Below are 14,018 nucleotides of genomic sequence, written 5' to 3'. Positions count from 1 at the left end.
CGAGAGCCCTCACATCCAGCGCCTGGGGCTCACTGGGCGGTGTTGGTGGTGATATGTGAGCCAGAGAGAGCCTTGGATCGGAAGACAAGGGGCTCGACCCCTGGCCCTACCGTGGGACCTCAGAATCATCTCTAGTGCTCCCGTGCCTCAGTTTCCCCACTTGTTCACTCACAGGTTATCCGTTGCTACTCAAATTGTTTAGCCCGCCTGGCATTTACTGGAAATCTAAGGCTTTTGCCCAAGAGGGTGTTTAGCCTCCAATGCCTTCTATTTGTCCCTATGTCACAACTGAACTCCTATACACCCCACAAAGCCCCAGGCTCCAACAGCTCCTCCAGAAGTCTCCGTGACAGCCCAGGGTGCGGAAGCTAAGAATGTCTGTGTCCAGCTTTGGAAGGACCTGGTGCCTAATCTATCCAGGGTCCCTCAGCAGACGGTGGGGGGAAGGGTGGAGCTTCAGAATGTTCTGGGGAGGGGAAGGAGTGGGTAGGGGAGGTTGGGCGGGTGTATGGGTCTGCAGGGGAGTTGCAGGCATAGCCACCGCAGAACCTCCCTGTGGTGGAGGGGAACGCTGTGTATGATGCAGGCCTTCTAGGTCCGAGTGAGAAAGGAAGTCACTCTGCAGTTGGGTCTGAGACATTGAGGTCTGTGGGTTCGCCACCTCCTCCCAGAAGGCACTACAGAATCAGGGGTGAGGGGTGCAGGGCTGGGAGGAACTCAAGAGCCCATGAACCTCCTCCACGGGACCCCCAAGCAGGCCACGTAATAGGACCCAAAGTTATCAACAGAAATCTATTTCTCTGAACCTCAAAGGAAGATTTTTTAAATTATTATTATTATTTTTTTAGAGACAGGGACTCACTCTGTTGCTCAGGCTGGAGTAACGTGGCGCAATCATGGCTTACTGCAGCCTCCAACTCCTGGGCTCAAGCGGTCCTCCTGCCTCAGCCTCCCGAGTGGCTGGGACTATAGGCATGCACCATCACCCTGGGCTGGTTTTGTATCTTTTTTTTTTTTTCTTTTTTGAGACAGGGTCTCATTCTGTCGCCCAGGCTGGAGTGCAGTGGCAGGATCTCGGCTCCCTGTAATCTCCGTCTCCCCAGTTCAAGCGATTCTCCTGCCTCAACCCCACTAAGTAGCTGGGACTACAGACGCCCACCACTAGGCCCAGCTAATTTTTGTATTTTTAGTAGAGACCAGGTTTTGCCATGTTGGCTAGGCTGGTCTTGAACTCCTGACCTCAGGTGATCCACCTGCCTTGGCCTCCCAAAGTGCTGGGATTACAGGCCTGGGCCACCATGCCCAGCCTGTATCTTTTTTTTTTTTTTTTTTTTTTAAATAGAGATTGGATCTCGCTATGTTACCCAGGATGATCTCAAACTCGGCTCAAGCGATCCTCCCACCTCAGCCTCACAAAGTGCTGGGATTACAGGTGTGAGCTACAGCGCCCAGCAAAAGAAAGACATTTTGGGAGCAAAATAATTGAGGCAGGGACCCTGTCATTTAACTCACCGCTCAGGCCTATGCCGCCTGCCCCTCCCCCACGGAGCCACCTGCTCTCGCATTGTGTCTTCCTGTACCTAGATATGTTTATGTAGAGCCTTCCAGAAAGCTCACAGGGGTGCATTCCCCCCACTCACTTGCGTACACTGCGTTTCTTTTCTTTTTTTCTGAGACGGAGTTTCGCTCTTGTAGCCCAGGCTGGAGTGCAGTGGCGTGATCTTGGCTCACTGCAACCTCCGCCTCCCGGGTTTAAGCCATTCTCCTGCCTCAGCCTCCCGAGTAGCTGGGATTACAGGCGCCCGTCACCATGTCCAGCTAATTTCTGTATTTTTAGTAGAGACGGGGTTTCATCATGTGGGCCAAGCTGGTCTCGAACTCCTGACCTCAGGTGATCCACTTGCCTCGGCCTCCCAAAGTGCTGGGATTACAGACATGAGCCATGTTGTCTGGTCTGTACACTGCCTTTCAGATAGAAAATGCATTGGGGAAACTGAGGCACGAGGTGGCAGGAAGTGGAGCCCCCAGCAGCCTGGAACACCGGACGTCTCGTCTACTGTCTGGCTCCGGGTGTTGCATCTGCCTCTGCAGCGGGAGGCGGAGATTGTGGCAGGAAGTCTGTCAACTGGGAGGGGGAGAGGGGGGTGATGGGCCAGGAATGGGGTCCCCGGGCATGGTGCTGGGCCTCCTGCTGCAGCTCTGGGGTGAGTATCTGGGCCTCCCTCCCCTCTGAACCCCACTCTTGCTGTCATCCCCAGCTGCCTGCCCCCCAGCTCACGGCCCCTCTAAACTTCAGTCTCTCTACTCTGTCAGATAAGGCTCATCTCCCTCCGAGACTCAGAACATGACGGGGGCTGCAGGATTAAGGAAGGATCCTCTGAGGGCCCCTAGGATACAATCTAAACCTTGCCCTACATACCAGCCTGGCCTGGCCTCTCTCATCTCCACCCTCCTCAATGCCTTTGCTCCCTCCCCCTTGCTCTAGCCTGGGGACTTTTCTTTCTCTGTTTCCCCAATGGGAAGGCTGGATCCGGCCTTCCAGCCTCTGCACCTGCTGTTCCAGCTGCCTAATACCCTTCTCCAGATCTCATGTCTCTACCCTCTTCTGCAATTGCATCTCAAATGCCAGGAACTTCACATAACCTCACCTTCTCCGGGGGTCTAACAGACACGTCAGACTTCTCACGGCTAAAAGCAAACTTTCTACTCCGGCAGCAGTTCCCTCTGTATTTCCAGTTAAGGACAAAGGCTGCTGCCCTTCACACATTTCCTGGGGCGAAAACCTCCATTCCTCTTTCCCTCTCCTCCATTTCCAGCCGCTTGCACTTTTTTGTTGTTCATTTGTTTTTTTTGTTTGTTTTGTTTTGAGAGGGAGTCTTGCTCTGTCACCCAGGCTAGAGTGCAGTGACACGATCTCGGTTCACTGCAACCTCTGCCTCCTAGGTTCAAGCGATTCAACTGCCTCAGCCTCCCGAGTAGCTGGGATTACAGGCGCGTGCCACCACGCCTGGCTAAATTTTTTTTGTATTTTTAGTAGAGACGGGGTTTCGCCATCTTGCCAGGCGGGTCTCGAACTCCTGACCTCATGATCCACCCACCTTGGCCTCCCAAAGTGCTGGGATTACAGGTGTGAGCCACCGTGCCCAGCCGTTTTTGTTTTTTAGAGATGGGTCTCACTATGTTGCCCAGGCTGGTCTTGAACTCCTGGCCTCAAGCGATCATCCAGTCTTCACCACCCAAAGTGCTGGATAACAGGCATGAGCCACCACGCCCAACCAAGGACTTTTTATTAAAACTTAAATTGGAGACTGAGGCGGGTGGATCACTTGAAGTCAGGAGTTCCAGACCAGCCTGGCCATGTTGGTGAAACCCCATCTCTACCAAAAATACAAAAATTAGCCAGGCGTGGTAGCGAGTGCCTGTAGTCCCAGCTACTCAAGAGGCTGAGCCATAAGAATCACTTGAACCCGGGAGGTGGAGGTTGCAGTAAGCCAAGATCACATCACTGCACTTCCACTTGGGCAACAGAGTGAGACCCCATCTCAAACAAACAAAAAAAAAAAACAATTTAAATTGGACTATTTCTTCCCTGCTTTCTGATTTTCCGTCACACTTAGATTAAAACGTAAACTGCTTAACTTCCTTCACCTCCCCACACCACCCCAAGGCTCACAGGCCCTGCCCAACCCTTCCTCCTTCCCTCCTCCCTCTCCCCGTCCTCACTCTGCTCCAGCCACACGGGCCTCCTCGCTGTTCCTCCAACACGCCAGGCACAGTCCTGCCCCAGGGCCTTTGCATGGGCTGTGCACTGCCTGGAATGCTCTTACCACCCCCCCAATACCTTCCTTCTTACACTGGTTACCCCTTTCCATTAAGATCCCTGGTCAGGCTGGGCACAGTGGCATGTACTTGTAATCCTAGCAATTTGGCAGGCTGAGGTGGGAGGGAGGATCACATGAGCCCAGGAGTGTTTTGTTTTGTTTTTTGAGACACAGTCTCACTCTGTCGCCAGGCTAGACTGCAGTGGCGCGATCTCAGCTCACCGCAACCTCTGCCTCCCGGGTTCAAGTGATTCTCCTGCCTCTGCCTCCCAAGTAGCTGGGACTACGGGTGTGTACCACCACACCTGGCTAACTTTTGTATTTTTAGTAGAGACGGGGTTTCATCATGTTGGGCAGGATGGTCTTGATCTCCTGACCTCGTGATCTGCCTGCCTTGGCCTCCCAAAGTGCTGGGATTACAGGTGTGAGCCACCGCGCCCGGCCTTGTTTTGTTTTGTTTTGTTTTGGTTTTGTTTTGTTTGAGACAGAGTCTCGCTCTGTCACCCAGGCTGGAGTGCAGTGGAACAATCTCAGGTCACTGCAACCTCCACATCCCGGGTTCAAGCGATTCTCCTGCCTCAGCCTCCCAAGTAGCTGGGATTACAGGCGCCCGCCACCATGCCCAGCTAATTTTTGTAGTTTAAGTAAAGACAGGGTTTCACCATGTTGGCCAGGCTGGTCTTGAACTCCTGACCTCAGGTGATCTACCCTCCTCGGCCTCCCAGAGTGCTGGGATTACAGGCATGAGCCGCTGCACCCAGCCCATGAACCCAGGAGGTTGATCCTGCAGTGAGCTATGATGGTGCCACTGCACTCCAGACTGGGCAACAGAATGAGATGGAATCTTTTTTTCTTTGATATGGAGTCTTGCTCTGTTGCCCAGGCTACAGTGCAGTGGCATGGTCGCAGCTCACTGCAAACTCTGCCTCTCCGATTCAAATGATTCTCCTGCCTCAGCCTCCCATGTAGCTGGGATTCCAGGAGCCCTCCACCACACCGGCTAATTTTTGTATTTTTAGTAGAGACAGGGTTTCACCATGTTGGCCAGGCTGGTCTCAAACTCCTGACCTCAGGTGATCCACCGGCCTTGACTTCCCAAAGTACAGGGATTACAGGCGTGAGTCATGGCACCCAGCCCATGAGCCCAAGAGGCTGAGGCTGCAGTGAGCTTTGATGGTGCCACTGCACTCCAGACTGGGCAACAGAGTGAGATGGAGTCTTTTTTCTTATATATGGAGTCTCGCTCTGTTGCCCAGGCTAGAGTGCAGTGGCGTGGTCTTAAGAAAAAAAAAGGCCGGTCACAGTGTCTCACATCTACAATCCCAGCACTTTGGGAGGCGTTAGGTGGAAGGATCACTTGAGCCCAGGAGTTCAACACCAGCCTGGGCAACATAGTGAGACCCCAACCTCTACAAAACCAAAAAAATTAGCCAGGCATAGTGGTACATGCCTGCAGTCCCAGCTACTTGGGAAGCTGAGGTAGGAGGATCACTTTAGCCCAGGAGTTCAGGGCTGCCGTGAGCTGTGATGGTGCCACTGCACTCCAGCCTGGACTATAGAGCCAGGCCCCAACTCTAAAAAAATTAAAAAAAAAAAAAAGTCACCACCTCAAGGAGGCCTTTCCTGATTACTCTCAACGAATAGATGTCCCCTGACCTCACTGGTGTCTGCTGAGGCCACTGCCATTCCTTTCCCCCATTGCAGTTCTCATTTCGTGACTTCCTGTGTCTCTCTTGCCCTAGATTGTCATCTTCTGAAGGGCAGGGATTTTCATCTGTTTTGGTCATGCCTGTGTCTCTGTCCCCCACACCCAGCATAGGGCCCGGCACATACTAGGTGGTATTTGTGTAGCTGAGTACTAGAGACTATCTCAGAATTCCACAAGTTCTGAGTGACTTATACCCATTTTACAGATGGGGTTGTTGAGCCTCAGCAAGACATGACCTTCCAAAGGTCATACAGACAGTGAGGTTCTTTGGTTTTTTTTTATGTTTAATTTTTAGAGACAGAGTGTTTCTTTGTCATCCAGGCTGGAGTGCAGTGATGCGATCATAGCTCACCACAGCCTCGAACACCTGGGCTCAAGCGATCACTTCACTTCAGTCTCTTAAATAGCTGGGACCACAGATGCACGCCACCACACCCAGCTACTTTTTAAAGATTTTAAAATATTTATCGTAGAGATGAGGTCTTGCTATGTTCCCAGGCTGGTCTGGAACTCCTGGGCTCAAGCAATCCTCCCACGTCGGGCTTCCAAAGTGCTGGGACTACAGGCGTGAACCACTGCGCCCGGCTTAGACAAGTGAGGTTTCAAACCCAGACTGCGGGCTCACTAGGGGAGTGAGTCACACAGCCTCACACAGTCAGAAAGGTCACCTCTACCTCTTCTGTCCTCCAGCCCTGCAAGGAGCCTCAAGCCTGAGCGTGCAGCAGGAGCCCAGCATGCTGCAGGTGAGGCAGGGCAGTCAGGCGACCCTGGTCTGCCAGGTGGACCAAGCCCCGGCCTGGGAACGGCTCCGTGTTAAGTGGACCAAGGATGGGGCCATCCTGTGCCAACCGTACATCACCAACGGCAGCCTCAGCCTGGGGGTCTGCGGGCCCCAGGGACGGCTCTCCTGGCAGGCACCCAGCCATCTCACCCTGCAGTTGGACCCTGTGAGCCTCAACCACAGCGGGGCGTACGTGTGCTGGGCGGCCACAGAGATTCCTGAGTTGGAGGAGGCTGAGGGCAACGTAACAAGGCTCTTTGTGGCCCCAGGTACGGGAGCCAGCAGGGAGAGGGAAGGGCAGTGGGGAGGATCCTAGAATCTTAAGACTTTTGAGTCTCAAACTCCTAGAAACGAAAAACTCTAAATTCTTCATATCAAACTTTTTTTTTTTTTTTTAAGAGAGTCTTGCTCTGTCGTCCAGGCCTTGGAGTGCAGTGGCGCGATCTCGGCTCACTGCAACCTCCGCTTCCTGGGTTCAAACGATTCTCCCGCCTCAGCCTCCCAAGTAGCTGGGATTACAGGCACGTGCCAGCACGCCCAGTTAATTTTTGTATTTTTAGTAGAGACGAGGTTTCACCATGTTGGCCAGGATAGTCTCGATCTCTTGACCTCGTGATCCGCCTGCCTCCGCCTCCCAAAGTGCTGGGATTACAGGCCTGAGCCACCATGCCCGGCCCACAGTCCGAGAATTCTAGAATACAGAATTAAAAGTCATCAGCTAGGCATAGTGGCTGATGCTTGTAATCCCAGTATTTTGGGAGACTAAGGCAAGAGGATCACTTGAGCCCAGGAGCTGGAGGCTACAGTGAGCTATGAGTGCACCACTGCACTCCAGCCTGGGCGACAGAGCGAGACCCTGTCTCTAAATAAAATAAAGCCATCAGCTGGCCACGGTAGCTCATCCCTGTAATCCTAGCACTTTGGAAGGCCAAGGTGGATGGATCACCTGAGGTCAGGGGTTCGAGACCAGCCTGGCCAACATGATGAAAACCCCCTCTCTACTAAAAATACAAAAAGTAGCTGGGCATGGTGGCGTGAGCCTGTGATTCCAGCTACTCAGGAGGTTGAGGCAGGAGAATCCGGGAGGGGGAGGTTGAGGCAGGAGAATCCGGGAGGGGGAGGTTGCAGTGAGCTCAGATTGCACCACTGTACTCCAGCCTGGGCTACAGAGCAAGACTCCGTCTCAAAAAAAAAAAAAAAAAAAAAAAGCCATAGCCTCTCAAAGTTGGAAGAAACCCTCCAGATAGCTTTCCAGATCAGCAACGCCAGCCGCCTCATTTTACAGATGAGTCAGGTGAAGTCAGAGAGGGCCAAGACATGTCTACGTTATGCACTAGGCAGGGGTGCACCCTATGCACTGTCCCCTTTGCCATGTCCCCCACTTATGGACCCATCCTGGGCAGAATCGGAAAATCCAAGGGGATGCAGGCTTTGCCTCCTGCTCTGTGAGAGGTGCCTGTGGGCCCCGGGCCTCTGCCCAGGCCCCTCTGGCAGAATGAAGCACCCAGCTCTCAGCCCCTAGAGATGCCTGTTCCTCTCCAGCTGGTAGGACACGTGCCTGCCTCAAGGGAGGGGTGTGTTATGGCTGTGTCACCCACCTCTCCCCACCCCTCCAATGTCTAAGGGGCCAATTAGCAATTAGAGGAGGCGGGGTGGTGGAGGCACCAGGCTGTGCGTTGGCAGCTGTGAGAGAGCAGGGAGCGGGCGTGGGTCCAGCCCCACACAGCTGGCTTCCCCACACCCCACCAATCCTGAACAGCAGCTTGGCAGCCCCCAGAGATCGCCTGCCAACCTCAGAGGCTGCAAAAGAAGGGGGTTGTGGTGCTGGACCTTATATTAATTGCGGCATTCACAGCCTTTAGCTGGGGTTCCTGTAAATTATACAAACCTGGATTCAATCCTCTGTTTCATTTACTTGCTGTGTGACCTTGAGCAAGTGACTTGACCTCTCTGTGCCAGTTCCCTCTGCTGTCAAAATACAGTGAATAGTTTTTCCTCATCAGGTCGGGTGACTTTAGAGCAGTTATAGCTAAAGTGCTTGCTATAATCCAAGTGCAGTGGCTCACGCCTGATATCCCAGCAATTTGGGAGGCCAAGGTGGGAGGACTGCTTGAGGCCAGGAGGTCGAGACCAGCTTGGCCAACACAGCAAGACCTCATCTCTACAAGAAATTCTAAAATTAGCCAGGCATGGTGGCACATACCCATAGTCCCAGCTACTTGAGAGGTTGAGGCGGGAGGATCACTTGAGTCCAGGAGTTGGAGACTGCAGTGAGCTATGATCACACTACTGCACTCCAGCCTGGCGACACAGAGCGACCCTGTCTCCAGAAAAACAAACAACAACAACAAAACAATGCTTAGCACAGGGCCTGAGACATAGTAAGTGCTCAAGGAACTTCAGTGTTAGGATCTCTGAGCTGAGGTGAGACAGGGCTTTGTCCAAAGCTGGTCCGTGCTGCTGCCTGGGTAGGGGACCCTAGGCAAGTTACTAAGGCTCTCTGAGCCTCGGTTTCCCCATCTATAAAATGGAGTAGAGGCTCAAACAAAAACAAAAACAACCAAACAGGATCTGGAGAGTGATGGATCCCAAGATAAAGATGGCGGAGCTCATGATGACAAATCCCAGTTGGCAGTTTTTCCACAATGACCCAACAAGACAGGGACGATGAGCCTCATTTTTCTTTTTTTTTTTTTTCGATATGGAGTCTCGCTGTGTCGCCCAGGCTGGAGTGCAGTGGTGCAATCTCGGCTCACTGCAAGCTCCGCTTCCCGGGTTCACGCCATTCTCCTGCCTCAGCCTCCGAGTAGCTGGGACTACAAGCACCTGCCACCACGCCTGGCTAATTTTTTATATTTTTAGTAGAGACAGGGTTTCACTGTGTTAGCCAGGATGGTCTCGATCTTCTGACCTTGTGATCTGCCCGCCTCGGTCTCCCAAAGTGCTGGGATTACAGGCATGAGCCACTGTGCCTGGCCTTCTTTTTTTTTTTTTTTTTTTTGAGATGGAGTCTTGCTCTGTCGCCCCAGGCTGGAGTGCAGTGGCACAATCTCGGCTCACTGCAACCTCCCCCTCCTGGATTCAAGCGATTCTCCTGCCTCAGCCTCCTGAGTAGCTGGGATTACAGGCGCCCACCACCAGGCCCGGCTAATTTTTATATTTTTTGTAGAGATGGGGTTTCACCATGTTGGCCAGGCTGGTCTTGAACTCCTGACCTCAAGTGATCCTCCTGCCTCAGCCTCCCAGAGTGCTCGGATTACAGGCCTGAGCCACCGCGTCCTGCTGAGCCTCATTTTTCAGAAGAAGAAACAGAGGTTCAGAGTGAACACCTGCCCAAAACCACAAAGCCTGGCAGGAGGAGGAACACTTAGGTCCCCCCAAGTGAGCTCTGTCCTTGGAGGGTGGAGAAGCCTGGCACCCCCGTGACATAGATTTCTTCTCTGCAGATGACCCCACACAGAACAGAAACCCGATCGCAAGCTTCCCAGGTGAGCCCTGCCCTGTGTTCCTCCCCCAGTGTCTTCCACCCCCATCACCACCCCTTCCCCTCCTGATTAGACCATCTCTTCTCCCCCCACCCAGGATTCCTCTTCGTGCTGCTGGGGGCGGGAAGCGTGGGTGTGGCCGTGATCGTGTTGGGCGCCTGGTTCTGGGGCCGCCGCCGCTGCCAGCAAAGGGACTCAGGTAACAGCCCAGGTAAGGGAGGGTGGGGTGGAGGAGGTGGGAACTGCAGCTGCTTGACAAAGACCCACTGCATCTGTGCTCCCGCCTGGGGGAAGGAGGGAGGAGGGATGAAGGGAGGAGAAGCCTGGTTCCTATATCCTATACTCATGTTTTTCAGAAATAGAGACAAAGCCCCTAGCCTGGGCAGCCTAGCAAGATCCTATCTCTACAAAGAAATTAAAAATTGCTGGGCGCAGTGGCTCATGCCTGTAATCCCAGCACTTTGGGAGGCCGAGGTGGGCGAATCACCTGAGGTCAGCCTGGACAACATGGTGAAACCTTGTCTCTACTAAAAATACAAAAAATTAGCTGGGCGTGGTGGCAGATGCCTGTAATACCAGCTACTTGGGAGGCTGAGGCAAGAGAATCGCTTGAACCCGGGAGGCGGAGGTTGCAGTGAGCCAAGATCGCGCCACTGAACTCTAGCCTGGGTGAGAGAGCAGGACTCGGTCTCAAAAAAAAAAAAAAAAAAAATTTAAAATTAGGCGGCCAGGCGCGGTGGCTCACGCCTGTAATCCCAGCACTTTGGGAGGCCGAGGCGGGCGGATCACGAGGTCAGGAGATCGAGACCATCCTGGCTAACACGGTGAAACTCCGTCTCTACTAAAAATACAAAAAATTAGCCGGGCGAGGTGGCAGGCGCCTGTAGTCCCAGCTACGTGGGAGGCTGAGGCAGGAGAATGGCGTGAACCCCGGGGGGCGGAGCCTGCAGTGAGCCGAGATCGCGCCACTGCACTCCAGCCTGGGTGAAAGAGCGAGACTCCGTCTCAAAAAAAATAAAAATAAAAATAAAAATAAATAAAAATTAGGCTGTGCATGGTGTCTCATGCCTGTCATCCGTCATCCCAGCACTTTGGGAAGTCGAGGTGGGTGGATCACTTGAGGTCAGGGGTTTGAGACCAGCCTGGGCAACATGGTAAAACCCAGTCTCTACTAAAAATACAAAAATTACCCAGGCGTGGTGGCCTGTGCCTGTAGTCCCAGCTGCTTAGGAGGTTGAGGCAGGAGAATCACTGGAACCCAGGGGGTGGAGATTGCAGTGAGCCGAGACTACCTCACTAGCTCCAGCCTGGGCGACAGTGAGACTCCATCTCAACAACAACAAAAAAATTAGCCAGGCTTGGTGGCACACGCCTGTAGTCCCAGCTACTCGGGAGGCTGAGGTGTGAGGATTGCTTGAACCTGGGAGGCGGAGGCTGCAGTGAGCTATAGTTTCCCCACAGTACTCCAGCCTGGATGACAGAGACAAACCCTGTCTCAAAAAACAAACAAACAAAAAAAACAGCTTGAAATTTAAAAAAAACAACAACAACAACGGCCGGGTGCAGTGGCTCACACCTGTAATCCCAGCACTTTGGGAGGCCATGGCGGCTGAGGTGGGCAGATCACCTGAGGTCAGGAGTTCGAGACCAGCCTGGCCAACATGGTGAAACCCCACCTCTGCTAAAAATACAAAAAATTAGCCAGACATAGTGGCAGGGGCTTGTAATCCCAGCTACTAGAGAGACTGAGGCAGGAGAATCATTTGAACCTGGCAGGTGGAGACTGCAGTGAGCTGAGATCGCGCCGCTACTACACTCCAGCCCGGGTAACAGAGTAAGACTCTGTCTCAAAAAAAAAAAAAAAGGCCAGGCGCGGTGGCTCATGCCTGTAATCCCAGCACTTTGGGAGGCCGAGGAGGGTGGATCACGAGGTCAGGAGATTGAGACCATCCTGGCTAACACAGTGAAACCCCGTCTCTACTAAAAATACAAAAAATTAGCCAGGCATGGTGGCGGGAGCCTGCAGTCCCAGCTACTCGGGAGGCTGAGGCAGGAGAATGGCGTGAACTCAGGAGGCAGAGCTTGCAGTGAGCCGAGATTGCGCCACTGCATTCCAGCCTGGGCGACAGAGAGAGACTCCGTCTCACACACACACACAAAAAAAAAAAAAAAAAAAAAGAGACAAATCCCCCAGAGGTCAGCCAGAGAGGGCTGGGCTCTCTTAAGTGACCCTTTTGGTCTGTGTCATCCATCCTAGGAAATGCATTCTACAGCAACGTCCTATACCGGCCCCGGGGAGCCCCAAAGAAGAGTGAGGACTGCTCTGGAGAGGGGAAGGACCAGAGAGGCCAGAGCATTTATTCAACCTCGTTCCCGCAGCCGGCCACCCGCCAGCTGCACCTGGCGCCAAGACCCTGCCCCAGCCCCAGGCCCGGCCATGCCGCCTCTACAGTCAGGGTCTCTCCTAGACCAAGCCCCACCCTGCAGCCGAGGCCAAAAGGGTTCCCCAAAGTGGGAGAGGAGTAAGAGATCCCAGGGGACCTCAACAGGACCCCACCCATAGGTACACACAAAAAAGGGGGGATCGAGGCCAGGCACAGTGGCTCACGCCTGTAATCCCAGCCATTTGGGAAGCCGAGGCGGGTGGAACACTTGAGGTCAGGGGTTTGAGACCAGCCTGGCTTGAACCTGGGAGGCGGAGGTTGCAGTGAGCCGAGATTGCACCACTGCACTCCAGCCTGGGCGACAGAGTGAGACTCCGTCTCAAAACAAAACAAAACAAAAAAAGAAGGGGGAAGATTGGGAGCCTGTCAGCCCCATCCTGAGACCCCATTCTCCCTCCCACTTTCCCCTCAAGAACCCTTAATAAAGGCTTGTGAAGAAAAAGCAAAGCTGGTGTTTGTGGCAATTTGGGAGTGCTAAAAAGATCTGAAGAAATCGGGTGCGGTGGCTCATGCCTATAATCCCAGCACTTTGGGAGGCTGTGGTGGGAGGATCACTTGAAGCCAGGAGTTCAGGACCAGCCTAGGCAATAGAGCAAGAGACTCCATTTCTACAGAAAATTTAAAAGTAAGGCCAGACGCGGTGGCTCACGCCTGTAATCTCAACACTTTGGGAGGCCGAGGTGGGCAGATCACCTGAGGTCAGGAGTTCGAGACCAGCCTGGCCAACGTGGTGAAACCCTGTGTCTATGAAAAATACAAAATTTAGCCGGGCATGTTGGTGCAGCTGTCTGTGGTCTCAGCTATTTGGGAGGCTGAGGGGGCAGGACCACTGGAGCCCCAGAGGTTGAGGTTGCAATGAGCTATGTCACTGCCCTCCAGCCTGGGTGGTAGAGTGAGACCCTGTCACATTCACACACCAAAAAGACTTAAGGGGTCATCTGGGGTCCCAGAGCTCCCAGGGGTGGCTGGAGAGGCCCACTGTGGCCAAGGGACTTTGTGGCAACTCAAAGCCCCCCTCCCACTTTATACTTATAGGGACAAATCCAAGGAGCAGGAAGTGGTACTCTGGCTTCCAAAGAGTCCCCTGCCCTGGAAGACCCCCTCCGCAGCTGGCATCACCCCCAGGCAGGCCTGGAGGTGGGGGGAGGAAGGGGGAGGTCAGGGGATTCATGGTGTTTACCAGCCCCCCAGGTCTCCTGCCTGCCTGTCACCTTGAAGTGACACCAGCTAGGCCCAGCTCCCCTCCCCTACTTCTGCTGTTTCCATGGGGACAGATGTCCTTTCTGCAGATCAAGCCACTGCTGCCAGGAGGAGGGAGTGGGGCTGGCCCGAGAGCCTGGCCCCCCTCAGTTTCCCCGTCTTTGTATCTGTCGGTTTCTATGGAGTGCGGTTTTTATCTGCTCCACGACGCTCTGTCTCTTGCTCTCTGAGTTCTGGTCCCTCCCTATGGGAGATTCAGGTTCCAATCCCAACTCTGTCCCCAAAACAAAGTGCTGGGGATGTACTTGGCCCTCAAGGCCTTGAGGGTTTTTTATGTTTGTTTGTTTTGAGACTGAGGAGTTCGCTCTTGTTCCCCAGGCTGGAGTATAATGGTGCCATCCCAGCCCCCTGCAATCTCTGCCTCCTGGGTTCAAACGATTCTCCTGCCTCAGCCTCCCGAGTATCTGGGATTAGAGGCATGTGCCACCACGCCCGGTTAATTTTGTATTTTTAGTAGAGACGGGGTTTCTCCATGTTGGTCAGGGTGGTCTCAAACTCCCAACCTCAGGTGATCTGCCT

General features: G+C 53.6%; 1 protein-coding gene across 4 annotated transcripts; it reads left to right on the top strand.

Moving 5' to 3' along the window:
- Positions 1–36: 36 nt before the first annotated feature.
- TMIGD2 (transmembrane and immunoglobulin domain containing 2) lies at positions 37–12,686 on the top strand. 4 transcript variants are annotated; one of them, XM_055248371.2, is made up of 5 exons: positions 37–2,204; positions 6,220–6,579; positions 9,757–9,798; positions 9,893–9,994; positions 12,053–12,686. In XM_055248371.2, the coding sequence occupies exons 1-5, from the start codon at positions 1,943–1,945 to the stop codon at positions 12,319–12,321; spliced, it is 1,035 nt and encodes a 344-aa protein (XP_055104346.2). In that variant the 5' UTR covers positions 37–1,942; the 3' UTR covers positions 12,322–12,686. The 4 variants fall into 4 exon arrangements, with proteins under 4 accessions (XP_055104346.2, XP_055104345.2, XP_055104347.2 ...); XM_055248370.2 differs by having other exon boundaries at positions 9,893–10,006; XM_055248372.2 differs by lacking the exon at positions 6,220–6,579 and having other exon boundaries at positions 9,893–10,006.
- The last annotated feature ends 1,332 nt before the right edge of the window (positions 12,687–14,018 follow it).

Source organism: Symphalangus syndactylus, chromosome 17 (genome assembly GCF_028878055.3).
Source record: "Symphalangus syndactylus isolate Jambi chromosome 17, NHGRI_mSymSyn1-v2.1_pri, whole genome shotgun sequence".
In the NCBI taxonomy this organism is placed as follows: domain Eukaryota; kingdom Metazoa; phylum Chordata; class Mammalia; order Primates; family Hylobatidae; genus Symphalangus; species Symphalangus syndactylus.
The sequence above is the reverse complement of the archived record's forward strand: the minus strand, read 5'-3'. Positions and strand labels throughout refer to the sequence as shown.

What these genes read in the sequence shown, in the direction of transcription:
- TMIGD2 (XM_055248370.2), top strand. Translation starts at nt 1,943, where the DNA reads ATGTTGTCTGGTCTGTACACTGCCTTTCAGATAGAAAATGCATTGGGG. An exon ending in AAGGCTCTTTGTGGCCCCAG is followed by an intron (nt 6,580 to 9,756) that starts GTACGGGAGCCA and finishes TCTTCTCTGCAG; the next exon opens with ATGACCCCACACAGAACAGA. An exon ending in CCCGATCGCAAGCTTCCCAG is followed by an intron (nt 9,799 to 9,892) that starts GTGAGCCCTGCC and finishes CCCCCCACCCAG; the next exon opens with GATTCCTCTTCGTGCTGCTG.